General features: G+C 37.3%; 2 protein-coding genes across 2 annotated transcripts in view; one reads left to right on the forward strand and one right to left on the reverse strand.

The window, feature by feature from the left end:
• Positions 1 to 27,791, reverse strand: part of DSC1 (desmocollin 1) — a 309,329-nt gene that overhangs the window by 192,458 nt on the left and 89,080 nt on the right. Inside the window, exon 2 of the mRNA XM_033087310.1 lies at positions 14,942 to 15,019. The gene's annotated coding sequence lies outside the window, so the exon portion shown is untranslated. The remainder of the gene's footprint in view (positions 1 to 14,941; positions 15,020 to 27,791) is intronic.
• DSG4 (desmoglein 4) overlaps positions 19,493 to 27,791 on the forward strand; it is a 37,542-nt gene continuing 29,243 nt past the window's right edge. Inside the window, exon 1 of the mRNA XM_033135607.1 lies at positions 19,493 to 19,519. Within this exon, the coding sequence (XP_032991498.1) occupies positions 19,493 to 19,519 (27 nt within the window). The remainder of the gene's footprint in view (positions 19,520 to 27,791) is intronic.

Below are 27,791 nucleotides of genomic sequence, written 5' to 3' on the forward strand. Positions count from 1 at the left end.
TAGGAAAGTTTTCAGGTCCCTCTTGTAAATAATATGTACCTTTATAATATTGTCATTTATGTTAATTAAATGTTTGTCCTCATAGAGTGTTTGGACATAAAATCATTGTCCTATAATGACTTATTTTACTATCACACATTTAGGAGTGACCCTAATATAGAATTGGTTTTGATGTATATTTACTTCCAAAAAAGAAGGACTACGAGTCAACGAAAATCATCACTTTTTGTAGACACAACCCCAAAATTTTAATAACTTATTTGTAAAAACATCATAACAATTCACTCAGTCTTCAAGATATAATCTTGCACCTAGCTTATTTATAAAGGTATACTAAAAATTACCTGGTTAGTTGGATATGGAAGTAATAAGTAACAAATTTTGAATTAATCTGTGATGCCCAGAGGTAAACACAGTGTTAAGCAAAAACTCAATAATTACCTCTTGAACACATGAATAAACGTCATCCATTCACTACTTAATTTTTATAAAATCCATCCTAGCATTGACAGTCTATATGAGAACTGAGTCCCCAGATTACATCATATTGCTTGTCGAATTCCCACCATTCCCGAGGGTTTCTGGTCAAGATGGCAGAGGAGGTTAACGCTGTGCTAACCCCTCTCAGGACCACATCAATTACAACTAAACTACAGAACAACCATGACTGAGAATTGTCTGAAGTATAGCTGAACCAAAGCCTTACAACTACCAACATACAGAAGAAGCCAACTCAAGACTGGTAGAAGGGGCAGAGATGTGGAATGTGCTGGTCCCATACTTGCATGTGACCATTAAAAATTGGGAGGGATATCTGAGTTGTGGTGGTCCCCCTCTGAGGAGGGAGGGGTTCCAGCCCTTCCCCAGCCCAGAGTTTCAGTGCTGAGGAGAAAAGTTCCCATAACTTCTGGCTGTGATAACCAGCAGAAACTGTGGCTGAGTGAGATGGAGGGCAGCTGCACTCCCAGGCACTCTTAAAAAGACTGTGCACAGACTTACTCACTGACAGACTCACTCACTCTGAGCTCCAGTGCTGGAGCAGCAGCCTGAAAGGTGCCAGGGATATATGGAGAGAAACTGAATTGTCTACCTTTAGGCTGAAGGCTGGAGGGACAGCTTTCTTCAGACAGAGGAGCTGGCAGAGCCATTGTTTCTTTGTTGAGCCCTATCCCTTTCTGCATGCAGATGCAGGCAGATGCCATATCTGAGTCTCCATCCAACTGGCTATCACCTTTCCTCTGCCCCACCCTTGTGATTCCTTGAGACCACACTCCACCCAACTTTCAGGTACACACAAGCTTCTTCCAGTGGCTTTTCTGTATAAACGGCCTGCCTTGGCTCATGCTGCAGCCTTTCCTCAAAGATCCAATCTCTCAAAGATTCAAAAAATCCAAATAAGCAGCATCTTGCTTCAGCATGTCTTGTACCACTGGCTGAGTAACCCTAAGCCCAGCATTAGCGACAGCTGGCTTTGGTTCCTGGTTTGGCCTCTTAAGGCACCTCCAAGCACAGCGTGGTGGTGGCCATCTCTGTATTGCTCTGTGGCTCAAGCCAGGTGGCCCTGGGCAGGGCCCAGACTGCAGCTGAACTTTGCCTGCAGCAGGTCCCCTCCTAAGTGGCCCCAGGTCTCACAGCCCCAGTGACCAGGTACAGACTGGACTGGAGCATCACCTGCCACCTCCAAGGATGACACATCTAAAGGGCAGACTGGGCAGGCATCAAAGCCCTGCTAGAGTGAACCCTGCTCGGTAGGGTCAGCCCTTGCACAACACCTTCTCCACTGTAGTCACAGACAATCCTCACATTCAATCAGCCTGAGGGTCCATCCCTTCCATTGTTATATAAACAGCAATCAAGTCTCAAGGACAACAGGAGGACAACACAACCCACACAAGGGACACACCTGGACACCCAGCTCTGGTGACAAGAAGACTGCACCACTGGGTCCCACAGGACACCTACTACATAAGACCACTCTACTAAGACCAGGAGGCATAGCAGCCCTACATAGAAACAAATACAGAGAGGCAGCCAAAATGGGGAGACAAAGAAAAATTTCCAAATAAAAGAACAGAACGAAGCTCCAGAAAAAGAACTAAACAAAATGGAGACAAGCAATCTGCCAGACTCAGAGTTCCAAACACTGGTTATATGCTCCGTGATCTCAGGGAAAACTTCTACAAAGAGATAGGAAATATAAAAATGGACATAGGAAACTCCAGTCAGAAATAAAGAGTACAATAACTGAATGAAGAATACACTAGAAGGACTCAACAGTAGATTAGATGAAGCAGAGGATCAAATCAGTGATTTAGAACAGAAGGTAGCAGGAAACACCCAATCAGAACAGCAAAAAGAATCCAAAAAAAAAGAGGAGCGTTCAAAGGGTCTCTGGGACAACATCAAGCACAGGAAGCACAGAGATTCTCAAGCAAGATGAACCCATAGAGGCCCATACCAAGACATATCATAATTAAAATGCCAAAGGTTAAAGACAAAGGAAGTATCTTAAAAGCAGCAAGAAAAAAGCAATTAGTTACCCACAAGGGAGTTCCCATAAGACTGTCAGCTGATTTCTCAACAGAAACTTCGCAGGCCAGAAGGGACTGGCAAAAATATTCAAAGTGATGAAAAGCAAGGACTTACAACCAAGATTACTCTACCTATCTAAGCTATCATTTAGAATAGGACAGATAAAGAGCTTCCCAGATAAGAAAAATCCAAAGGAGTTAATCAACACCACTAGTATTACAAGGAATGTTAGAGGGACTTCTTTAAGACAAAAAGAAAAAAAAAAGATCAAAAATATAAATAATAAAAATGGCAATAACTGTATATCTATCAACAATTACTTTCAATGTAAATATAATATTAAATAATATTGAATTAACATAATATTAATATTAATTAATATTGAATTAATATTAAATAATGTTGAATTAACATAAAATAATATAATACAAAATAATATTGAAGTTAATATAAAATAACATGAAGTTAATATAAAATGTCAACTACTGAAAAATTTAAATGGGAGGGAAATGTGAAGAAGAATAAGAGGTTTATATTTCCAGGTATAAAACAAATAAGTCATGAAAATGTAATGTACAGCTTAGGGAATTTATTCAATAATATCGTGATCGGATGGCACAATGTCGGATGGTTGCTGGACTTACGGTGATCACTTCTTTAGGTATATAAATGTTGAATAAGTATTGTGTACACCTGAAACTAATATAATATTGTATGTTAGCTATTTTTTAATGAAAATCTTTCTAAAAATTCCCACCATTCTCAATAGAACTTCTTTTTTTGAATTACTCTTTGGCACAATGATGTCTCTTTAAACTGAGGGATAATATAATTTAATTTTTATCAGATTGTAAAGTACGTCTTGACCAGTTGTTTTAAATGATCTGGGAAAAGATACAATATTTAAAAATTTAGACCTAACTAGTATGTAGTTAGAATTAAAGGATAAACCTAAAGAAAAAATAGTTTGTTTTCAAATATAACAATTTTCCAAATATTTGAAAATAGTCCCAAAAAATTGGGACAAGAATATGGCTTTCTTCATATGACAAAGATTATACTAGTAATAGTAAAATGCTCCCAGAACTATGTGAGATTGACAAATCAAAATATCACCTGACAGATGAAATCAAATATATGTAAAAGTTCAGGCCTTTCCTGAATGCTGCTCTCTGGGAGAATAGATAAAGGTATTCCTTCTCAGAGGGCAAAAGTATTTTACTAAATAGCCTTATGAGTAAGATGAAAGTCATTTCAAGTTATCTATCCATCTTTGCTCTCTATTTATGATCAATAAATAATATTTGGATTGATACCTTGATTTCTAGGGCAAAGTAAGAGCGTCCTTTGGAGAGAGAATATGAACTTTGTAAGTACCCCATGCAAAACTCCCCCCATTGGAAATTGATATTCATCTTTTTAAATCATCATCTATAAACATAATTATTGAACATCAATCACCAGAAAAACTGATCTGCTTTCAATATAAAGACAAAAATTAATGGGAGCTTAGAAAATCAGGATGTAAACGTTGTAATGGGGAACTCAAGCCAAGTCAGGTAATTAGTAAGGCCCATTTAAATGACTAACTGGCTAAATTTCTCTTTGCAACACTCTTAACATTAACACCTAAAAGCTTTCTTTCCAAAACATTATTATTTGTGAAGTAAGGGTAATGAGCCAAGTTTTTTTACAAGATAAATAATGTATTTTTAAAATCATTGAAATCAAGATGAGGATTAAAAATCAATGAAATAGAATAAAAATTGAATGACAGTTACAAAATTGTTAGAAATTAACGTGCTATAAACAAGAGTAGCAAACAAAAAGGAAAAATCATATATAATGACTGCCACTAAAACTGAATATTAATATAAAGTGTAGTAAAATGACATATCTATACCTAATACTGCAGGTTTTTAATTAACAAATCTGCTAAAGATATATACACTAGAAATTCTGAGGACCATTCAATGAGAGTGCGTTGTGTGCTAATGCTAATTTCTATATATATAAAGGTATCTGATTTAATCTCCCAAAATCTGCCAGGGAAGGAAATATGAGTAGATGAGAAATTTGCAATTTACAGAGATAAATTAACTCACAGAAACAAAGCAAATTAGTGAAATTCCTGAAATTTAAACAAGATATAAATCTTTATCCATTTCAATATGCCACACTGGCATAAGACATTTACCTTAACTATAGAAACAACTAAAGCAAGATGAACTAGAAGCTATAATTTGGGATAAGCTACATAAAATAAATAAAATAAAAATGTATTTTAACTTCTACACAATAAAAATGAATAAATGTGATGAATATGAAGACAATGAGAATTTTTAATTAATGATAGCAGGGTCAAGACATTTTTACTTTATGCAGCTCTATGAAATTCAATAACAATGATAAATAAAATAATAATTGAAAATAATAATCCATCTTTAAAAAGAACTAAAAAAAGATTCCAATCCTTCTACCTTTGAAAACACACACATGCACATACACACACACACACACACACACACACACACACACACACAATGTCCAATATGTACTCTGAAATGTGGACCAGAACTAGGATGTTCTAGAGCCAGTAAATATTTCTCTATATCTCTTGTGAACTGGAGATTACTCTAAAAGTAAATGACACATTCTTTTAAGATCTAGTGACATAGGCGAACAATAGCATTATTAGAGAACATTATTATAGAAAACTGGTTCCACATCACTGGTCAGTCTGGAAAGCAGACTCCTTAAAGATGTCACCTTTATTTTCTGTAACTAAGCTTCCTACTCCATAGAAATGTGGGGGCATGAGGTAGGATGGAGAAGCACCAAACAAGAGAATATAAGAGTACATTCAAGGTAACCCAGAGCCAATCCAACTAGACCTTCATGGGTAAAATCAAGCAGAATAATATAAAGACAAAAAATACCTAAAAAGAGTTCAGATATTGAAATTATCAGGTATATGCTATCAAACAAATAAAAATCTAATAAAATTTATATACCTAGTAAGACTGATCAAAACAAAAAGAGAACATACAAATAAAAAATATCAAGAACTTTTTACAATAGCATATCCCTATGGATTCCACAGATATTAAGAAAATATTATAAATAAGTTGTAGACAATTAATTGGAAGATTTATATGAAATAGACAAATTCATAGTAAAAAGTACAATTTACCCAAAATGTCTCAAGAACGAAACATTCAAAGAAGAAATACTTTCAATCTTATATAACTCCTCTAGATAAGAGAATAAGACATTACAATCCCCAACTAATTTCATAAGGCTAGCATAACTTTGAAAATAAGTTCAACAAGATCAGTGTAAGAAAATAAAATTACCTAACAATTTCATTCATGAATATGGATGGAAAATTCCTAAATAGAATATCCACAAATTGAATTCAGTAATATATAAAAATTATGATAACAAAATCTGGGTTTATAACAAAAACATAAGATTGGCTAAACATTAGAAAATTCAGTCTACGTAACAAACCACAGAAACAGATTAAATGAGAAAAATCATATAATCTTCTCAATATATAGGACATTTTTAATAAAACATATGTTTGTGCCTCTTTTTGGACTTCTGATCTTCAGAACTGTAAGATAATGAATCTGTGTTGTTTTCAGTCACTAGATTTGTAATAATTTGTTACCACAGCAATAAGGAAATAACAGATAGCAGGGTTGTTGATAATAGCCTATTGTGTGTAAAAACAAAATCATTATCAGTTGCAAAAAAAAAATCCAAAACAAACTCAAAAGAGAAAAAAAATTAAGTAAAAAATAGTAGTGACACATATAACAGAGGTTGATTTTCCTCACATCAGAGGAGTGTTTATAGAGATCCAAGACGACAGAGTAGATAAACACTGTGCTGCTTCTTTTCGTGAACACATTAAAATTACAACTAAATTATAGAATAGTCAACCTGGAAATCCATCTGAAGTCTAGCCGAACAGTTTTATAACTAAGGATATAAAGATGAAGCCACGTAGAAAATGGTAGGAGGGGTGGAGATGCAAACCAAGCTGGTCTCAAATCTCTCTGTGGTGGTTAAAAATAGGGAGGGATAAACTGGCCACAGAGGTTCCCCCTGGAGGAGTGAAAGATCCCAGCCTCATTCCAGGCTCCCCAGCCCAGAGTACTGGTGCTGGGAAGAGGAGCCCCCACTATATCTGGTTGTGAAAAACAGTGGGGATTCCAACCATCTGGGTGGGATGAAAGGCTGCAAGAAACCCAGATTCCTCTTAAATGGCCCACGTACAGACTCACTCGCTCGCAGGGATTCACCTTGCGCTCCAGAAGAGTGAGGGTGACTCAGGGGGTGTCAGAGACATATGGGAAACAGACTGAGGTGTATGGCCTTGAGGACAGGGCTATAGGACAGTTGCCATTTTCCCTGTATGGGATCTTCCTCCCATGCAGCCAGGCAGGCAGCCACCATCTTTAATGTGTTGAGCCCACCCCCTACACTTACAGGCAAATCTGAATCTGATTGGTCTGGTGAGCTCCAGGGCTCCACCCTCCTGACTCATTGGGACCCCACCCCACCCAACTCCCCCAATACTGGAGATACTTTCTCCAAGAATAGCCAGCCTCGCCCACATTGCACACTTTCTTCGAAAACTATTAGAGGCCATGGGCCCCAGGTGGGTGATGACTGGCCTCAGTGTACTCTGAGACTTTTCCTGAGTAGCTCCGGGTTCAGCACTGGCACCAAACCAGAATCTACATTAACCTAATGACCACAATCCCTGAGACCCTGCTTCACTCAACTCACATACTGCACGGGGCTTTATCAGCGACTGAACTTTAAGGGAGCCAGAAAGTGGCAGCAGGCCTTGAGATATCCTGACTTTTTGCAGAGCTACCCCAGGCTGAGTACTGGTGGCATCCTCTGTTCATAGCATGGCCTCTCTGATGTGCCTTCAGGTTCAGCACAAGCAGCAAAAAAACATGAATTACTTTGTAGCTCCTACCAAGTAGTCCCTGGCTACAGGCAGTGGGTGACCTAGGCCAGCACCAGAGCCCTTCCCAAGAGGCCCCAGAACCAACATACCTGGAGGTTGGACTCAGAACCACAGCAGAGCACTGCCCAACTAGCCCCACAAGTGGCATACACAAAGGGTGGTCTCGACAAGCATCAGAGCCCACTGGGGTGAATCCTACTCACTGGTGTAAGCACCCTGCACAGCAGCCTGTAAGTTGTAGACATGGCCAAACCCCACAGCCAATCAGCCTGAGGGTCAATCCCACCCACTGATGTGCCAGTAGAAATCAAGGCTCAACTATAGCAGGAGGGCTCACACAACCCACCTAAGGGACACTCCTGGAGCACCTGGAGCACGCGATCAGGGTGACTGTATCACTGGACCCCACAGGACACCTATAACATAAGCCCACACAGCCAAGACTGGGAGGCATAGCAAATCTACCTAATACATAGAAACAAACACAGAGATGCAGCCAAAATGAGGACCAAAGAAATACATCCCAAATGAAAGAACAGGAGAAAAATCCAGAAAAAGAACTAAACAAAATGGAGGCAAGTAACCTACCAGAGACAGAGTTCAAAACAATGGTTATAAGGATGCTCAAGGAACTTAGTGAGAACTTAAACAAAGAGATTGCAAGCATAAAAAAAAAGATGTAGAAATCATAAAAAAAAGAACCAGTCAGAAGGAAAGAATGCAATAACTGAAATGAAGAATGCACTAGAAAGAATCACCAGCAGACTAGATAAAGCAGAGGATCAAATCAGTGATTTGGAAGACGAGGTAGCAGAAAACACACAATCAGAACACCAAAAAGAAAAAAGAGTAGAAAAAAAAATGAGGGAGGATAGTTTAAGATACCTCTGGGACAACATCACGCATAACAACATTCTTATCATAGGGGTACCAGAAAGAGAAGAGAGAAAGCAAGGGATTGAGAATGTATTTGAAGAAATAATGACTGAAAACTATCCTAACCTGGCAAAGGAAATAAACATACAAGCCCAGGAAGTGCAGAGAGTCCCAAACAAGATGAACCCAAAGAGGCCCACATCAAGACACATTATAATTAAAATGGCAAAGATTAAAGACAAAGAGAGAATCCTAAAGCCCCAAGAGAAAGGCAACTAATAACTTATAAGGGAGCCCCCATAAGATTGTCATCTAAATTTTATCAACAGAAAATTTGCAGGCCAGCAGCAATTGGCAGGAAATATTCAAAGTGATGAAAAGTAAGGACCTACAGCCAAGACTACTCTGCCCAGCAAGGCTGTCATTTAAAATCCAAGGACTGATTAAAGTGCTTCTTAGAGTAAAGAAAAAATAATCTAAAAGTACTGCTTTATCACCACCAACCAGTACTACAAGAAATGTTACAAGGACTTCTTTAAAATGAGGGGGGGAATCAAAATTATGAATCATAAAATGGCAATAGCTACATATCTATTACTTTAGATATAAATGGATTAAATGCTCCAATCAAAAGAAATAGGGTGGCTAAATGGATAAGAAAACAAGACCCTTATATATGCTGCCTACAAGAGACTCACTTTAGATTGGAAGACACACACACACAGATATAAAGAGATGGAAAAAGATGTTTTATGAAAATGGAAACAAACAAAACATTTTAAAGCTAGGGTAACAATACTTATACCAGACAAAACTAGACTTTTAAACAAAGGCTATATCAAGAGACAAAGAAAGGCCCAGTAAACCCACTTCTGGGTATTTATCTGAAAATCCCAAAATGCTACTTCTAGGGGACGTGCATCCATATATTCATTGTATCATTATCTACAATAGCCAAGATATGGAGGCAGCCTGGGTATCCATCAATGGAAAAATGGATAAAGAGGAGGTGGTACATATATATACAGTGGAATATTGCTCAGCCATGGATGAGAATGGGTTCTTGCCATTAGCAGTAGCATGGATGGATCTGGAGGATATTGTGCTGAGTGGAGTATGTCAGACAGAGAAAGACAGATGCAATGTGATTTCGCTTATATATGGAATCTAGAGAACAAAATAAACAAGTCAGAAACAAACTCATAGATACAGAGAACATTTTGATGGTTGCCAGATGGGAGGAGGTTGGATGTGTGGGTGAAAAAAGGGGAAGGGATTAAAAAGTACAAATTGGTTGTTACAAAATTTTCATATGTATGGTATAGCATAAAGATTATAATTATTAATATTGTAATAACTATGTATGGTGTCAGATGGGTACTAGATTGGTTGGAGTGATAGATGGGAGGGGGTTGGGAGCAGGGTGAAAAAAGTGAAGGGATTAAGAAGTACAAATTGGTAGTTACAAAATAGTCATGGGGATGCAAAGAACAGCATAGGGAATATAGTCAATAATGTGGTAATAACTATGTGTAGTGCTAGGAGGGTTCAAGACTAGTCAGGGGGATCACTTCTTAAATTATATAAATGTCTAACCATTATACTGTATCCCTGAAGTTAATATAAAATAATATTGAATGTTAATTGCAACTGAAAAATTAAAAAGGGAGGGAAAGGTGAAGGGCAATAAGTGGTCCAAATTCCCAGGTATAAAACAAATAAGTCTTGAGGATGTAACGTCAATAATATTGTCAATAATATTGTGATCGCGTGGTACAGTGTCAGCTGATTTCTGGATTTATCATGGTGATTACTTCTTTAGGTATATAAATGTTGAACAACTATGGTGTACCACTGAAACTCATATAATATTATATGTTAGCTATATTTTTAATAAAAATCTTTAAAAAAAAGAAGAGTGCTTATAAATAAATAATAAAGACATTAGTAACACAATGGGGAAAAGGAAATAAATATTTCCCATGAAAAGAAACACAAATGGCCAATAACCTCCCCCCACCACCCACCCAATTAGGAGATAACCAATCTTCCTATAATAGAAAAATGTCCATGTTTACCTGTTGTCTTTTCTCCCTGAGCCACCCATAGGCCCAGGTTAATTACCCTGGCTGAGTAGTTCTTATACTTCAGCTTGCGATCTTAGAATTACTTGAAAAGTCTGTCAAAACTGAATGATTCTAGGTTCCATCCCCACAGATTCTGATTCAGCAAACCTGGGGTCAAGAAATCTGCATTTTCTCTACATACTGGACCAAAAGATTTTTGGTGCAAGTTGTCCAAGAAATATATGTCAAAAAGCACTGCCTAGCTTTTGACTTTCTTATTCCTGGATTTCATCCCAAACAACTTGAGCCCTGATCCCATTCAGAGTCTAGTAGATGCATAACTAACAGCATCAGAGATAAACTATATACACGTTACAACTTTGCCAGAGAGGAGCACTGCCAGTGGCATCAAAATAGCCAGAGTGACATCTAAGTAATTATTACACGATGGAGCTGCTGCCACTGTGGTCATGACCAGGAGTCAGAGGGAGGACGAAGATGACATTTTTCAGTATAAGTATACAGCAAGTATGTAATAAGTGTGTAAGTAACACACTTGAATTAATACAGAACTAGTAGTCATGCTATTCTTTCTGCACTTACTTGAATGACATCCCACACTGAGGACATGAAGTCACAGAGAGAATCAACAAAGCACCTCTGTCAGGGTGTATGATTTTAGGGTGTAAACATCATCCTTATGGTATTAACATAACTCTTTAGGAAACTGACATTTAATCTCCATGATTTTGAACACCCACTGAATAACCTGGTTTGCTGTCACCCTTGTTGGCATACATAAATTGGCTTTAATGAGGAGACAGGTTGTTTCCTTCTGTGCCATCATGTCAAGGTGAACAGTCAGGCATGTATTCATAGCAACTGCTCTAGGTCAAAACCAAGACAAGCTTTGTTTACCTTTTGTCCATTTACCCCCAGGCTCATGCCAATGAAAATCCTTTTGCTTGAGTCAACTCTAGAAACTACCTGCCTACTGCACTTGAAAACATGTTAGGAACATAAATATTTTAAAATTTTCCTTTCCTCTAATACCTGCTTTCAAGAAATAGAACTGTCCCTTGGCTACTTAAATAATACCCACCATGAACCCTAAACCATGATAATTTGATGACAAACTTTACCCTAACATAATTTTCATAATATTTGGCCTGCATAGATTACATTTCTTTCTTTCTTTCTTTTTTCCAAAAAAAAAAAAAATCAGACTGGAACATATTAAATTAGGTGTCTTCTATGGCATTCCTTTTACAAATATAAGTGTTAGGGTTCTTATTATGTTTTAAATGGATGTGATATAGAGAATGAAAATATCCCACTACTTTGGAATCAGGATGAGACAATATTACAGAAGCACCAGACCAATAATTAAATATCAAGAGCATCCCTGAAATTCAGTGTACATTTTCATATGAGCAAATGAAATGCTACTGGTTCGAAATCAAACATAAATAATAGGACTAAACATAAGTTATAGTACAAAAATCTGCTTGCAGAGCCAGCTATTAATCTCAAAAATTTGGTAAACTATAAAATATGTGAAAGATTAACATATTCAGATATCATTCAGACATCAACTCTTTTCTATTTTGCCTTCTCATATCGAGCCAATACTAGAAAGTGGCTTGGTATTTATATATATTGACTATAAAACAGGAGATAAAATTCTTGCCCTACATTCAGCACCAATAAACTGTGCAGCCTCTCTGTGCTATTCCTATTAATGTGGGTAGGAGATCATTTAGAGAATTGGATTAAATAATATCTAGGGTATCTTTAAACATTAATATTTCATGCTCTGTTTCTAGCACGGCTGGTATCCCACAAGAGAAACAGAAGTAGCTTCTACTAGTATTTATCTTAGCTCAGAACCATGATCAAGCTCTGCCTTGGAAAGGGTTTCAAACAGAAATACTCTGGGGATTCTACGTTGAGATAACTCCCCAACTTTCTCAAGGAGTAAATACAAATGAGGTGCCCCGGTATCAAGTGGCCACTTCTCATTTAATGCAGAATCTTTTACATCTGCTCATGATAGTAATATTCAGATTCAAATTTCAGGAACCATTTAAATATGGAGTTACAAATGGGAAAATCTGGAGGAATCGCCTAAATGATCTAGGACCCATTTCTATTTCTTGTTTCTTTTCTTTGAAACTCGTCCTATAAATAGCAACTCAGATAGATAGAAAATCTTATATTTCAGAAGAAATCAAACGATCATTATATAAACACTAAGGGTGGAAACCCTTGTAAAATATCTCCACCTGGCAAGCAAGGGAAGAATATAATTTTCCCCCATGAAAAACAGTAACACATAGGGATTTAGACCTGTTTCATTCAATCTCTTAGGCAAATTAAGTTATTCTAATTCAACATTAACTGAAATAAAACAAAAATAATTTGCTTTAGCCAGCTAAACAATGGTCAACTTTCCATACAATGCTTCTTAGTGTAATACCCTATTATAAGTTGTCTCAGAGCCTGCTTGGAAGCAGTTATGGAAATAAAACCATCATGACAACCAGTGACTTCTCCCAGATCACTTAGTTCATTCTTAAGCTCTGAATGACCCATTGTTTATAACCATAAATCCACTAAAGAATCCTTGTTGGATTCTCCTATTCTCTACTGTTCTGTATTGACTCCCATTGCAATCAAAGGTCTCCCACGTTTATTTCTGCTTGATGGCCCAGAGCGTAGTACGGGAAGCACTGAAGTTTCTGTATATTCTCCACCATCCTCTCGTATTTCCCTTTTGATGCAGACACCAAAAATTATTTTATGTACATGGACCATGACAAACTGAGTGGCACACAGAAGGAAGGTGTCAACCATTTATTTTTTAAGGTTGTTATTCCATTTTGAAACACTTTATATTCTCTTCCCATGTGTATATAATTCAAATCTTAAGTAGTATTGCACATTAAATTTCCACAAGACACAAACCATCTCTGTAGATGTTTATGGTATGTTTCTAGAGACAGATTACACACACATTTAGCCAAGGAATATCCCTACTCGCTGGTATTCTGCAAATCTCATAATCTTTCTTTATAGTCTTATTTCTTTCAAAATAAGTCAAATGCTTTGTACAAAAATAAAAACAAAGGCCACAACACAGTTATAGCCAATAAAAAAGCCTTTGGTAGGTTGGACTGTAGAGAACCACTTCCTACTACCCAGTCTCTTGGATATAATCTCAAGCAGCAACACCATTTGTACTTCCCACATACAGAGAAAAAACAACGGGAAAAAGCTACTGTACCCCAAAAGCCCAGAGCTTACTGGACCTATTAATAGAGGATATATCTCAAGAGTAAAAGTAATTTAATGCTGTTCGACCAAGTTATGAAATAAAAATTTTCTATGGTAGATACAATTGTCACATTTCAAACCTCTGAACAAAAATTCATGAAAATGATGATAAAAACTCAGTTAGATATAAAACAGTTACCAAAAAATTAATACTTATTTACTCAAGCATAGCTTTCCATAACTCTTGGTTTAAAGACCTCTCTAGCATACAATGAAATAGTGGGTCAATAAACCATCCAGTGAATGTATGTCTGTTAGCATTCTAGACAATCTAGAGGACCACCTAGAGACGTGTTTTAAAACATGGTACCATACACGTGCTTTATCTGGTCAGCTTAGGTATTTTTCAGTTAGGCAGATATCCCCAAATATAAGGTTTGGCTTGGGCAAATATATCCAAATACTACTACCTTTTTGCAACAATTCATTTTTTCCCATTGCTTATATATAATTTCCTGCTCTCATAAATAGGTCAACACACAATTCATTTCTCTTTAGTTTAAGACACTATACCAGCCCTCTAATTGCCTAGACTCTTTCCTGTGTTCCCCAAAATGCTAAACTAATGTTCTCAAGAGACTAAGTGCCAGTTAGAATACATTCCATTACTAGAAAGAAAACCCGCCTTATTTCTGAATTGCATCAATGGGGTAGTGAAGACGAGATGCAGTCTCCTTTTAAAATTCTCCAGTCGACCCATATTAGCAATTGAAGAACGTTTAATTACATTTTCTTTTTATGTTTGTTGATGTTTCTGCCAGCCTGCAATTTTTTCATGAGGAAACTATACCCTATTCTAAACCCATACTAACAAAGGGTGAGAAATAAAAAAAGGAAATTATTTCCAAAAATATCCAGATGCTGCTCTGGTCCTTTTCCCTTAAACTCTCAGGTTTCCAATTTCAGTTTCTTCTTAATAACTATTTATGAGTGTCTAAAATGTGTTCCCATTTTACGCACTTTTTTTTGGAAATGCCATGAGGGAGCAAACTCCGTATTTTGGTTACCTTAAAACAATTTAATTAATGTCATATCATTTGGGTTCGACTGTACATTTAGGAAAGAAGGTGCCAAAATGTGGAAACAAACATACTAGGGAAATCAGTTTCTTTACCTTATTTTTCAGAGCAGTCTTTACCTTATTTTTCAGAGCATCTTTAAAATTGAAGAAAGCAGATCAACTATAAGACTTCTTAAGGATGGAAGCAGAAATCACCTGAATAAAAAGATGAGAGTTTCATTATTCTATCTTTCTCTCAACACCATACTTCAAGCCTGGTGCCTTTTCACAATGCTCTCTGCTCAAAGAGTCATTCCTTGAAGTTGGTTCGATAGTGGACGTGTGTGTGTGTTGTCAGTATATGTAATTTTGCTTTTACAATGTTGGCAGTAAGAAGAAGCCTACTAATTTTATTCAGCATGATGATAGGCTCTAGCATTTTAATTATTTTTCATGTTGTGAGTAATTTATTATTCATTGGGTATCTCCCCTATAAATCTTGTCTTCACTCTGTAAGATTTTTCTTTGGTGTCCAACAAAGGGTTTCATTGCAATAAGAATCAAGGTGTGTCTATGTTCTTAACCAGAGCCCAAACAATGCCAGCCTTCCAGCCCAGCCCAGGACTTTGGGGGTGGGGAAACAGAGTCATTACAGAACATCTTCATTCCTCTGCCCAGAGAGCATCAGACTTATCAGCCATGCCGTCCTAAAAGGACATCTCAACACACATCTTGCTGCAGAGCTGAATTCAGGACCCAGAGGACTAGGACTAAAATCAAATCTCATTGGGGTTTGTGTGCAAGAGAAATCGAAAGGAATGGATTGGCTTCTTCTCAGGAACATTTGCCTTTTGATCATTTTAATGGTAAGTAGAATTTAAAGGCCTGGGAAGGAAATGCATCCGTGAAGCTTTGTCTCCTCTGTCAGTTGTTGGACTTTCTACATGGGATTTAATCCATTTTAAGCCTTTTCTGCAATGACAGTTCTCTGAGTTCAGCCTCTGGGGATTTCAAAGGACTCTCCATGCTTGAGAACTAAATGCTATACAGAAGCAGGGTGAGAATATGGCTTAATTAGATATAAGTAGTATCAGACACATAATTCATATTAAATGTTAGAACATTTATAAAATTTATAACCAGAAATAAAATTGTTTTTCTACTTTCTTATGCTTAAATCAGACAGATTGCTGTCAAAATGCCCAGTGCAAATGGGTTCTAAACTTGTTGGGAAGTAAACTTCATCAAGCCAATTTCCTTTAAACAGCTATTTCCCTGTGAATTTGTTTCGTGGTGGAGAAATGTTAGCTATGTTAAAATTACATTGCAACTAATTATGAAATATTTAAGTCATATGAAACTTTTTTCTGGTCAGAATGGCAAAAGAAAAATGAAGAAATCCAAGCCATCAAGACAAACCCCTTCTGGAATTACTAAAGCATTCCTACAGTCCAGGAAGGAACCATTTAGATAATCTATTTATTTAAAGTAAACATGACAGTATTTATATTATATTACTTTCCTCAAACCTCTGGGTGCCCGAGGCATGAAGTGCTTTCTAGTTAGACATCATGCATAGTGGACGTCCTACCCTTGAAAGAGGTAAGGCAGCTCCTAATGCCAGATCCTTAGAGGAAGAGAAAGCAGATTGGTCAATTCGCCAAACTATTGCCAATTCAATTATAAAAAGTCTACCTAAAGGATTGATTAAACTAGGTTAGATTAGGTTAGACTTAAGTCTATTAATGGTCAAATGACCACACAATTCAGTCAAAACAGTTAAGAAAAAATAAGTGGAAAGATAAGAGGAGTGGATTATTAGGAAATTGTACATTTTTTTCCAAAGCAAATAAAGGCAAATAACCAATAGTTGGCTGCACCTCAGTCCCCCAGAAATGTCCACAGTAGTGCTATAACATAAGCTTGGAAAGTGATTTCTGCCCTATTATAAGGTTAGCATTAGACAAGACACATCTGAGCATCCGTTCTCGAAGGCAGAGGGCAGTTGAAGCTGGGGAGATAGGGAAACACACCGTATCCAGTTGGTCCAGCAGGTGCCATTCTTCTGGAGTTCACATCTATGAACTTCAAAAGTAATGCAGGAGCCTAACAAGGCCAAAGGGCAAACACTGGTAGAACATTCTATTCTCTGAGCTTGGGAGACAGATTAGTAAACAAGACCATTATTGAGAAATATGTACAATACCTTGTTATAATGATCATCATTTATTTACATTACTAAGGGGAGAATTTGACTCCATCTTTAATAGAAATTAAGAATTATCAATATAGAGTTCTTGTTACTCTTCTGTGGGGTATCTCTATATTTCGACTCAGATAACCTTTTGCTTTCTGCAAGGAAAACTGATTGTATGCATCAAGATCTTTGAAGCAACTTCTGGGCACGAAGTTGCCTATTCCTCTCTGTGGAGGCACATTTCATGACAATATTATTTAACAATATTATTATTTGAAGAGTGAATTTGTATTCTCTTGATCTTGGACGAGTATTCTATTTCACATTTTCAGGATCTCTTTTTGGTAATATTGATTTATAATCCTTCATAATTTTAGTGTAATGATACTTAATTTCTCCCCAGTGATACTAAAGTATGTGTGTTTTGCATCTCATGGCAATTGTGAGAGACTTAAGTTCTTTCTGTATTTCTAATAGATCTCTTAAGATATCAGTTAATAAGTTTTGTAGTTGGGAAGTAGAGACTTCTAGCATGTGTCAAGATTGGGACAAATGCAAGAAGTGTTTAAGGGGGATCATATACTATTGTGGATGCTGTGGGCAATGGGTATACCTTCTTGGTTTTCACTTCCTGAATTTGAGCTCTGCCCCTTTTTCATGAACCAAATCAAAGGCACTCTGAGGCATCATTGCAGCTTATACTAATGAGGGTGTGGCAGCCTCTCGGAGACTTACGGGGACTTTGTGTCATCTACATCTCAACCACAAAGAGTGCTTTACCAAGGTTTTGACTGACTTAACCTATAAAAGCTACCCAAACGCTAAGCTACAACAGGCATTTCATTTTACCATGTGTCCTTCAGGATGTTCTTCAAGTTCCTCTGCCATAAAACACATTGGGGTGATGAGGTACGGTCAACACTAATCTGAGACTTCAAAGACTCGGGTTCAAGTCACAGCCTCCTGTCATGGGGCTGTGTAACTTTGACCAACACATCCAACCCCTCGGGGCCTCATCGTCCCCCATGGGAGAATGCATGGTCGGATACATTGTCACTAAGTTTCTTCCCATGCAGAAACTCTGAGATCCTATGATCGTCTCTACTGAATAGTTCTGTAGTGGACGTTCATGTTTGGCTCCCAAATACTATTTTCATAATTTCGGTTGGAGAACCTAAAGATTTAAGTAAGACCATGGAGTGTATAAGTTTTACTAGGAAGGAATCACTTAAGGCAGAACAGTTATTAGCTGTGAGAGGCCTATATTTTATTGAGTTGATAAGACCATAGAAAACAGCCATGTAGCTTTTATCAGATAAGATGTTTTGTGTACAAATGGTGATTATTCGTGCCGCATACGAGATATAAACATTTCAATTAAACATTCTGGTTTTGGGAAAACAAATAAGGTGGTGGCTAACCATGTAGACATTGTCTCCTTGTAATTTGAAAAGAGGCATCTAAATTTCAATACCTATTTAGAACCAATCCAGCCACTTATCAGTTCTATTTCCATATAAAACAATGTGATTCTGACATGTGAAACAAAAATTTATATTTATTTATTTTATTGTCAGGCATATTTCTAGAAGTACAGACTGATGAAATCAGTACAAATCTTATTATTTGTAATAAACAGAATACCCTAGATAGCATTAAATGATTGGTTTCGGTACTGCTTGTCACAGAAATGACCGATGTCCTCATCGCACCAAAGTTTACATGGAAGCAAATCTCACCTCTGTTATTTCTTTTGTTTGTATAAGTGGCTAAGGAATTACAAAATACATTTTAAACCAATTGGACCAATTTACAGTGTTGCCTTCAAATTCATGCAGAGTCCATGGTGGACTCAAAATAAGTTTTATATCCCAAGAAATAGCCAGTATTATTATCATAGCATGGCCTATAATTATAATACAGTCTTCTCAATAATATCTGCCTGCAGAATTGTAGGATAAAAATCCTGCTCTAAAACTATTTCATGGCTCTTGAGACTCTAAATGGTCTCCTTTTTTTAAAAAAAATATTTCTTTTTTTTTTTAGAGAACTTCTTGATCCTTAGTAGATAGTCCTATGACTCCTTTCTAGTCCGTAAATATCCAGGGAGGAGATCCTTATAAAGCAATCAATCTGCTGTTTGAGTTGCAGTGATGTTTCCTCCCCTTTCCCAAGTGGGATCACAGTTGGAATTCCTCATTCAGGAGAGTAGCTTTGATGACAGGGTGTGTGAAAGGAATGACTGGTGAAACTTTCAGATATTACCTGCGTGAGAAATGTTTGCCCTTCCTTTCTACACAGAAAATTACACGGCTTAAAAACTAAAACGCCACTACTTGATATACCTTCAATTATAAACAAAAGTGGTATAATTAGGCTTAAACTTGGCACCTCTACTATAGCCCTATGAGGATGGCAATTGCTTTACTCAATTATTTTTATAAGTATTATCCAGGAGAGAGCTGCTTATTAATAAGGTACTAGGTGTGCAAATGACTGCAAAAACTGGCTTCAAAAAGGTAAGTCATAGAGATGAAAAATAGTCTTGTTCAGTAGCTACTATTTTAAATATATTCAGTCTACAAGAGAATAATATGTATTCTAATATTGCAATAAGCACATGCAATGACTTAGATTCCACATATCTCATATAAAATCATCGTATTCTCTGTAGGAGAAAGTATTGAAAAAGAAAACTAGGCCCAGTAAACCTTCAACAATTTGCCAAAAATTGGATGGCTATAGAATATTGGATATGTTATTATTCTCCCTAGAATCTATACATTATAACAGGTTGCACACGAAAGAAAGTGACTGTCACATAATATTTTATCAATAAAATTTTTTGATTGAATGAATGGATTTAGTTTCAAATTTATCTTTCTTACCAAGTCACTTTACCATATTTCCCACCTATACGCTAATAGGCAACTTTAACGTGGTCAGTAAACCTCAAAGTGAGCTTGAGGATTTAAAATTGAGACAGTGAAGGAGTGGGTTCTCCTTCTTTCCTGCATGATGTAGGAATATCTCTGCGATTTAGTCTCTCATTGCATTCCCATTCTCACACCACAGTAGCAAAACATTTTGTAGTTAACAAAGTTATTTCACACACATAAAACTCCTGAAAGGCAAATAGAAGTATCCCCATTTTACAACTAAAAGAACTTTCAAGGCCTCAATGATTCAGACAGCCCATTTGTGGTACAGTCAGAACATGAACCCAATTCTGCATGTTCAAAAGTATCTACTATTCCAGAATTGACTCCTTTCCCATTTGGGCCAGTGCTGCAACTTTTACAATGTTTATAACATCCCAGTGTCTTTTTTCTCGTTTATCTGCTTTCGTCCCTCTTTCAACCTGGGATCCATTTCTGGGCAGGGACTCCATTAGTCATCATCACGTTCTTGGACATTAACGCAGACGCATACCTTTTAGCCTCTCAGACACTTTTACAGTGCCAGAAAAAGTCTTCTTCAGGTTACTTTAGTTAATGTAATTCACAGTGAGGATGTCCAAAGAAAAAAGGAGGACAGAAAACTCTCTCATCAACTAGGCCACAGAAACGGTAACACACTCAGGATACCAAACATGTCTCTGGGTTGTTTTTGCTCCCTCAACCGCAGGTGACTCTAATTCTCTCTTCTAGTACTCTACCATTATGGTAAATGGTTCAGCCACCTCCATTCCATATGCTGTCTTTCAATCAGGTTCTGAGGCCAAAGCCCATCCTAGGATGATACATGACCTGAATAGGCTCTAAAAGGTGACTTTTACAGGTAAGGGATTTCTGCAATTATCCAGGAACCCATAACTAGTATTCACAGTTTAATTAAAGTTCATGTAGTTATGCGGTGTGCAATTTAGGAAGATGATATCATTTCAAATTTCTTCCAAAACACCCATTCACAGGTATTTCCTGGAAAGTGAGGAGCCTCCTGACAAGGCTCATGACTCCATAGGGCCTGAGAATAAAATCTGCCACGTTCCTTCAGTGAGACCTGCACGGAAAGAGGAGATTTGAAGGGCGTGGCTACTGCCACCCTCATCAGTAGAGCCAGCTAAGCAGAATACAGAAATACTAGAAGTGTACCACACAGGCTTCCGTCAGGCACAGTATCAGTTCTACTAGAGAAGAACCCTGGGATCTATCATTGCAAATGCCTCAGTCCAGAAAAAAAAAAAAGGCAGGGATAGCAAAAGGATGAAAAAGAGCTTATACTCAAGGATTCTCAGGGTTATCTGGAATTACTGCTATTCTCCAGTTGATTTGGGTGCTGTAGAGAGGACAGGAGTAAGGAAAAATGAACTCAAAACACTTCCTTTAGCCTTTTAAACTGAGGACTAATCTGTTTGATGTGGTTAATTTCTTTTTTATTTTCTCCCTCTTCCAGGTGGAAATATTTATTTCTTATTATTTTTTATTTAAGTATAGTTGGGATACAATATTATATTAGTGCCAGGTGTATAAAATAATTCAACATTTATGCCGGGAGTGCCAAAAAATTGTATACATATGACTTGTATTCATCTTTTGTTATCGGTATAGATCATTACAATTTTAATATAGTGTTTTCCTTTCTTAAAATGTGTATACATTTTTTTGGCACCCTCTGTATATTTTAACGATGTGCACACCACATTAAGTCTAGCAACCACCTGTCACCATTCAGTTATCACACTATTATTGACTATATTCCCCTTCACTTTTTTTTGCCCACCCTTCTGTCTGTGACGTGGCTAATTTCAAGTCTTTCAAAATGATTAACTAGTACTTTTGCATATTAAGAAGTGCTGTGAGCACACCCACTGAAGCACAGAAGAAAACTCTTCATTCACTGTTCCTTCCTCTCTATAAATGTACTGAGCCTATCACTTTTACACTTTTACTCCATTTAGATCAGAACCTGAATCAGAAGTAGGGCAGGGGATTTATACAAGGTCAAACAGCTGGTGAACAGAGACAAGACTCATAATTCTTCTACCTCCACGTCTAAAGGATTTGTGTCTACACCACATTGCTTATTATGAAGCAAACCATAATTTAGGGCTATATGTCCATTTAAGATATAAATTATTTGACTTAGAAATATATACCGATTTAAGCAACTTGATGCCATCTTAATCACTACTATAACAACAGTCTTCAAATTGGAGTACAGATATCCCTGAGATACATAAGCACTTTAAAGGATACAAGTGCAGATAGTTTTAAAGGAATCATTTACTAGATCCTCGGGTTCCATATGTATACTCTGTCCTTAAGTCATTCTGCTGAACATGCACCTGAACCTGAGGTATCAAGCTGGTTCTTCTACTCCCAAATTCCCCTTTTAAAAAAAGTCATACCTCTCACCCATTGCAAACATTACTATGTTGCACTTCAAGGAATTGTAAAAGTATCTTGGGCACTAAACTAAGGGATAATTCAAAATATCAGTGTCAGTACTACGAAAAAGAATTGACTTCAAAGCTCATAATGAATCTTTTTGCATGTCATGTGGCTTTTCAATTATGTATTTTCAACAAAATTCAGAAGAGAACCTAATTGAGTTGTCAGCTAATAAGTCATTTAAAAATCATTTTTAATGATGGATTGCTCTGTAGATTTAAGTGATAAATTCAAAATGATTTGAAAAAATTAATGACTCTACTAGTAAAAAAAAAAGCCCCAATATCATCTACCTATTTATGTTAACAAGTTTTCCTCATATTTACAACTGAAAAACAAAACCAAACAAAATAAAATTCATGCTAAAATTTGTTTAATTTTAGCAGTAAATAGTACTTTTTCATGAACAAATTTTTTAAAAGTTTCATTCATCTCTTTGCAATGAACTTCTGATAAAATTTTACTTTTTATATTTAATGATATTGTATCAAACTTTCCATATTGTTTAATCAGAAAATCAGCACATTGTTTAATCAGTCGTGCTGCTAATAATTGCAAAGCTAATTCAATCTAGAAGAAATTGATTTTTAACACTTAGAGTCTTACAGCTATAGAAATGACCATAAAATAAAATTATATTCATACACATATTTTTGCTACAAAGTATAATATATATCTATATTTAAATTATATTTAAAGCTTAAAAATATATTCCAGTAGGATGAATCTATAAAGGACATGGTTCACTAAATAGAAATACAACACAGGACTTCAAGGAAAAATAGAAATAAAGTAAAATTGGCAACTATTAAAAAAATTCATCTATTTTTCAAAGAGTGGAACAGAGCATCAAATAACTACAACATTTAGATCCTGTTGAGTACGTGTAAAAAGTAATGTAACACAGTTTTATTTTAAAATATCAACATTTACAATATTCTTAAATTCCATCTTTTGCAGCTATTTAAACTTATTATGAAAATTTTTAGATGTCATTATAGAAAATTTTGAAGACTTACATCATTTTTCAAAAAAAATTTAAGGCTACATAAGCAAAATCTTTTGAAGACCTTTGCAAGACAATATTAATAGTAGTCACACAAACATCAATATTTTTCTCAGAGCCAGGGGCCACAATTATATGCTAGCAGAGTTTAAGCAAAACCAAAGCAATTTTGTAAAATAATATCAGGTGATTCAAAAGAATCTTTAGGTGTTAAAATAATCTTTTAACATTAATTGTTAAAAGATAAACTGAGCCATAAAATTTAAAGAATTTATGTGAGCAAAAATCATTTAGAATCAGGCATCACCAAGCCAGAAGTGGTTAGAAACGCTCCACCAGTAGAAGCTGGGGGAGTTCTTTCATATACAAAAGGCAGGAGCAAAGTGAGAACATTATTGATTGGTGATAGTCTAAAGCCTAGTTGGCTGTTGTGATTGTCTGTCCTTAGGTTTCAATTCCATAACCTTAAGGTGCTTACAGGCTTAGATTTTGGTTTGCTTGCCTGGGCACCATGGCATCAGAGTTTAATTAATTTAATGACAAAATAATAAATCAATAGCAGGGTGATTTGGGTCCATTTTCGAGCTGATGATTTAATTCTGCATAGATACAATATTAAGCTTGCCAGCTTGTTATAAGCTGATGGAAACTACAATGAAAGCTGACGGAAGATACAATGAAAATTACCTGCCACACCTCTAATTGCATTATGAGCAGAACCCCAACTAGGACTCACTCTCACTACTTCCTGCTAGAGTTGGGTTATGGGTTGATTATGCATAGCTCTGAGGGTAAGCAGCATAAAGAGGCTACTGTAACTCTCTGTCAGGCCTAATATATGGTCAGGAAAGGCCAAAGGAACAGATGGAAGAGACTATCAAAGAGGAGAAGAGGAAAGGAGAAGTGGGAGAAAACAGACACAAGTGGAAAGCTGAAGACAAGGAGAGACAGCTTCTTATTGACTGTGGGCTCACCTGCCTGCCGAGCTCACCAGCCTGCTGGCATCCACCAAGGCAGTGCTTCCAGTTACCATCCCACTGGAGAACAGTGCCTGAAAATCATATGTCAGAGTTTAGTCTGCTCTGAACTGTAGAATCTATTGGTTCAATGTTATCTTCATGTCCCAATCTCCCAAACATAAGTGATACATTAAGGCAACCATCAAAATGTATGATGTCTATATGTATTCATTGACATGAAACTTTACCATGATAATCACTAAGCAAAAAAAAAAAAATTTACTAAATGGTGAGTATACTACAATTTATTTGTGGTTTTAAAAAATTACAATTTTTTATGTGTTTTTGAAAAAAAAAAAGTCTGAAAGAATTTCTCCAAATATTAACAATGGTGATCTCCAAGTCAGAGTCTGTGTGATTATAATGCAGGGACTCTGGTCCCGCTCCCTGCATAAGAACGCAAGATATAGTGAGGCCAAAAAGGAACAAAACTGGAGCCATAGATAGGGGAGTCATACCTCTATATTGTCCGTGGCAGCTGGTGAAAACACAAAGGCAAACATCCACCAGTACCCCAACAGCACCCCACTCTCGCTGGCGGCCCGGCGAGACACAGGAAGTAGGATCCACACAATCCGCAGTCTGCCATCCACACTTGCTAACCCCACTTCCTAGCTGCAATCCACCGTCTGCTTCTCTGCCAACCAACCAGCCAACCAACCAACACGGCCGTTATATCAGGGGCTAAGGGCTAACTGGTTACAGCTGATGGCCATCTCCTACCAGAACCAGCACCTTTCCAAGGGAGGCCGAGAGCCTGGAAACTGTTCTCTGGGACTCCGTCCCCACAGTGATTTTCACTTTTTCTTAAACCTTCCAGAATCGTCTACTTTTCTAACAGAAAGAATATCTAATCAGTAAAGGCAATATTTATTATGCAATAAAACATCCTATGCAACCAACTAAAACCATCTTTTATGAAATAATTAACTTCTTTTCCAGGTCTAGATATTTTACTAATGTCTAAGAAAATTACACATGAGGGAGAAAGTGAGTTAAAAGGAAACGCTGTGGCCCACTGCCATATTTCTCACCTGTTTTTCCCCCTCCTGGACTCAGCTGGCATTCCAAATTCCCACCCACACGGTTCACTCCCTCCTACATCCCCTCACACCTGCAAAATCTGCTTTGCGCCCACTCCACCTGGTCCAGTCTCTCTCTAGTCTCAGTTCATTGGAACTTTCTGGTTTTCCTCTGCTCCCTGACTCTCTGGGGTTTACAGTAGTATCTCATCACCTCCCTGAGTCTCCACTCCATCTTGATAACAATCCCCAACTTTGGCACAGCCCTCACATTCCTTCTCCTCAAACTGCCAGGTCGCCAAGTTCTACTAGAGAAGGCACAACACAGATGGGCTGTACAACATATTCTTCCTTCCTAATATCAACTGGTCCTCAAACTCTTCGTCAACAATGGATAATAGTTTTTTTTTTTTTCTTGATTTCTACCTTTCTGTACTCAAATGTTCCCTAACTCAAGAATGCCAAGTGACGCTACTGTTCTTCCCTGATTCGTGGCATTTTGGTGGTTTCTTATCACCTTCCCTCTTGACAGGCTCTTCTAGCCCCTCCCCATTCCTGCTCACTCCAACTCCACAAAGCGATGGAATAGGCGTGTGCAAAATTCTCCTCCTATTACACCCCAGAATGATTTTCTCTCTGCATCGTATTCTTCTGGCCTTCTGTTTCAGAGGAAGAAATGTTGTTCCTCATTTTCAGGTCTCTTTTCCCTGCATTTTTGATTCTGTCATTCCTATTCTCTCTTAATCACAATTTTAACTACTCCTTGATTTCTTCCTCTTTGTCCCCCTCCCTTTCTCCCTTCTTCTCTTTCTGTCCCTCTTTCTCCACAACCCCCTTTTCCTCTCCTTGTAGACTGTATATTTGGTCATGGTTTTTCAACCTAAAAAAGATGTCTTGATCAAATTAACTCCTTGAATTGTATCATACCTCTAACATGACTTTTATCTCCTAACTTGAAAATGCAATCTATGATTGCTATTTCCATTTTCTCGATAATTCGTGCCTTGTCTCCTGCAATTTGACTTATGCCACTCACAAAAGTTCGCAATGCCTGCCTGCTTAAGATCTCAAGACTTTCTCAGTTCCCAATCTCCTTGAACTTGCTATGAGGCATAAACCATTATATCGTCCCTCTTTGTCTAACTTCTTTTCACCGCACTCCTCTCATTCAGACTTCTTTCTGGCTACTTCTCCATCACTTCCTTAACCAATCTCTTCTTTCTGAACTCAGCTTCCTTACTAACCCTCCACCACAATCACCACCACTTCTTACCACTTTCATGCTCACAGAATCTGCTCTGCACCCACAAACCTGGTCCCCCGATCTCCCTATTCCCTTAGTCTCTCAGAGCCCTCTACTTTTAGACTGCTTCCTTCTGTCTCCTGCACAAACATGAGCATTTCCTATATGATTCTGTCCTCTTCCTACTTCATTTATCTTAATTAAACTGTTCCCTGGAACACCCTCATTTCCTGAAATTTTACATAGCACTCCTGTTTAGGTAAATTCCATTTCTTCAGCTTTTATCTCTATCTCCATTTTAGAAGCAAATTGAAAATAAAGGACACAAACTTCAGTCGTCATCTGCCTGCAGTGATATTCTCTTGCTGGATTTTCTGTTCCTATTCAAAGTACCTCCAGTGTCCCAGAAAGCCAAGCTTCAATCACCCCAAACATCTGACACTTCCTCCCCTTGCACCCACAGTCTGTGAACCCTATCAGTTCTTCAGAAATGTCTCCAATCTCATTTCCACTGCCACTTCAGCACCCATGCTCATGTTCTAACTATGCCTTACCTAAGCAATTGCTAACTCAGAAGTGTCTTGACTTCCAATGCTTTTCCCTTGTAATCTTCCCTTCATATCAATGACATGTTTTAAAGACAATGCTTTTGTCAATCCCAGTCCCTTATCCAATAAAGCCCAAACTCCATTAGGTCGGTACATAAAGCACTTCATGATCTGCCTCCAAACTGACATTCCAAACCTTGTCTCCCATGTCTCCTCACTATTGCCTCTACCTTCCAGCTAATAATATCGTTTGCCATTCCTGGCACATCCTCTGAAACTTAGTGCCTTTACATCTGTGTTCACGATTTACTGGCTGAAACTTTTCCCCCTATCAATTCCTCTTGTCGAAGTAGCTTCATCGAGCAGAGCCCTTTGAAATCCTTACTCTCCTATGGGATCTTCCCAAAATTCACCTGATAACTTTAGTTGTCTACGTTTCCCTTCCACCCAGCCCACGAGTGCCTCTGTTAAAGTACATATCCTAACCTGCCTTGTTATAGTTAGTGATCTGTTTGTCTTCCTTAAAAGTTTAAAAGCTTTTGGAGGGCAAAAAGCCTGTA

This window comes from Rhinolophus ferrumequinum, chromosome 19 (assembly GCF_004115265.2).
Source record: "Rhinolophus ferrumequinum isolate MPI-CBG mRhiFer1 chromosome 19, mRhiFer1_v1.p, whole genome shotgun sequence".
In the NCBI taxonomy this organism is placed as follows: domain Eukaryota; kingdom Metazoa; phylum Chordata; class Mammalia; order Chiroptera; family Rhinolophidae; genus Rhinolophus; species Rhinolophus ferrumequinum.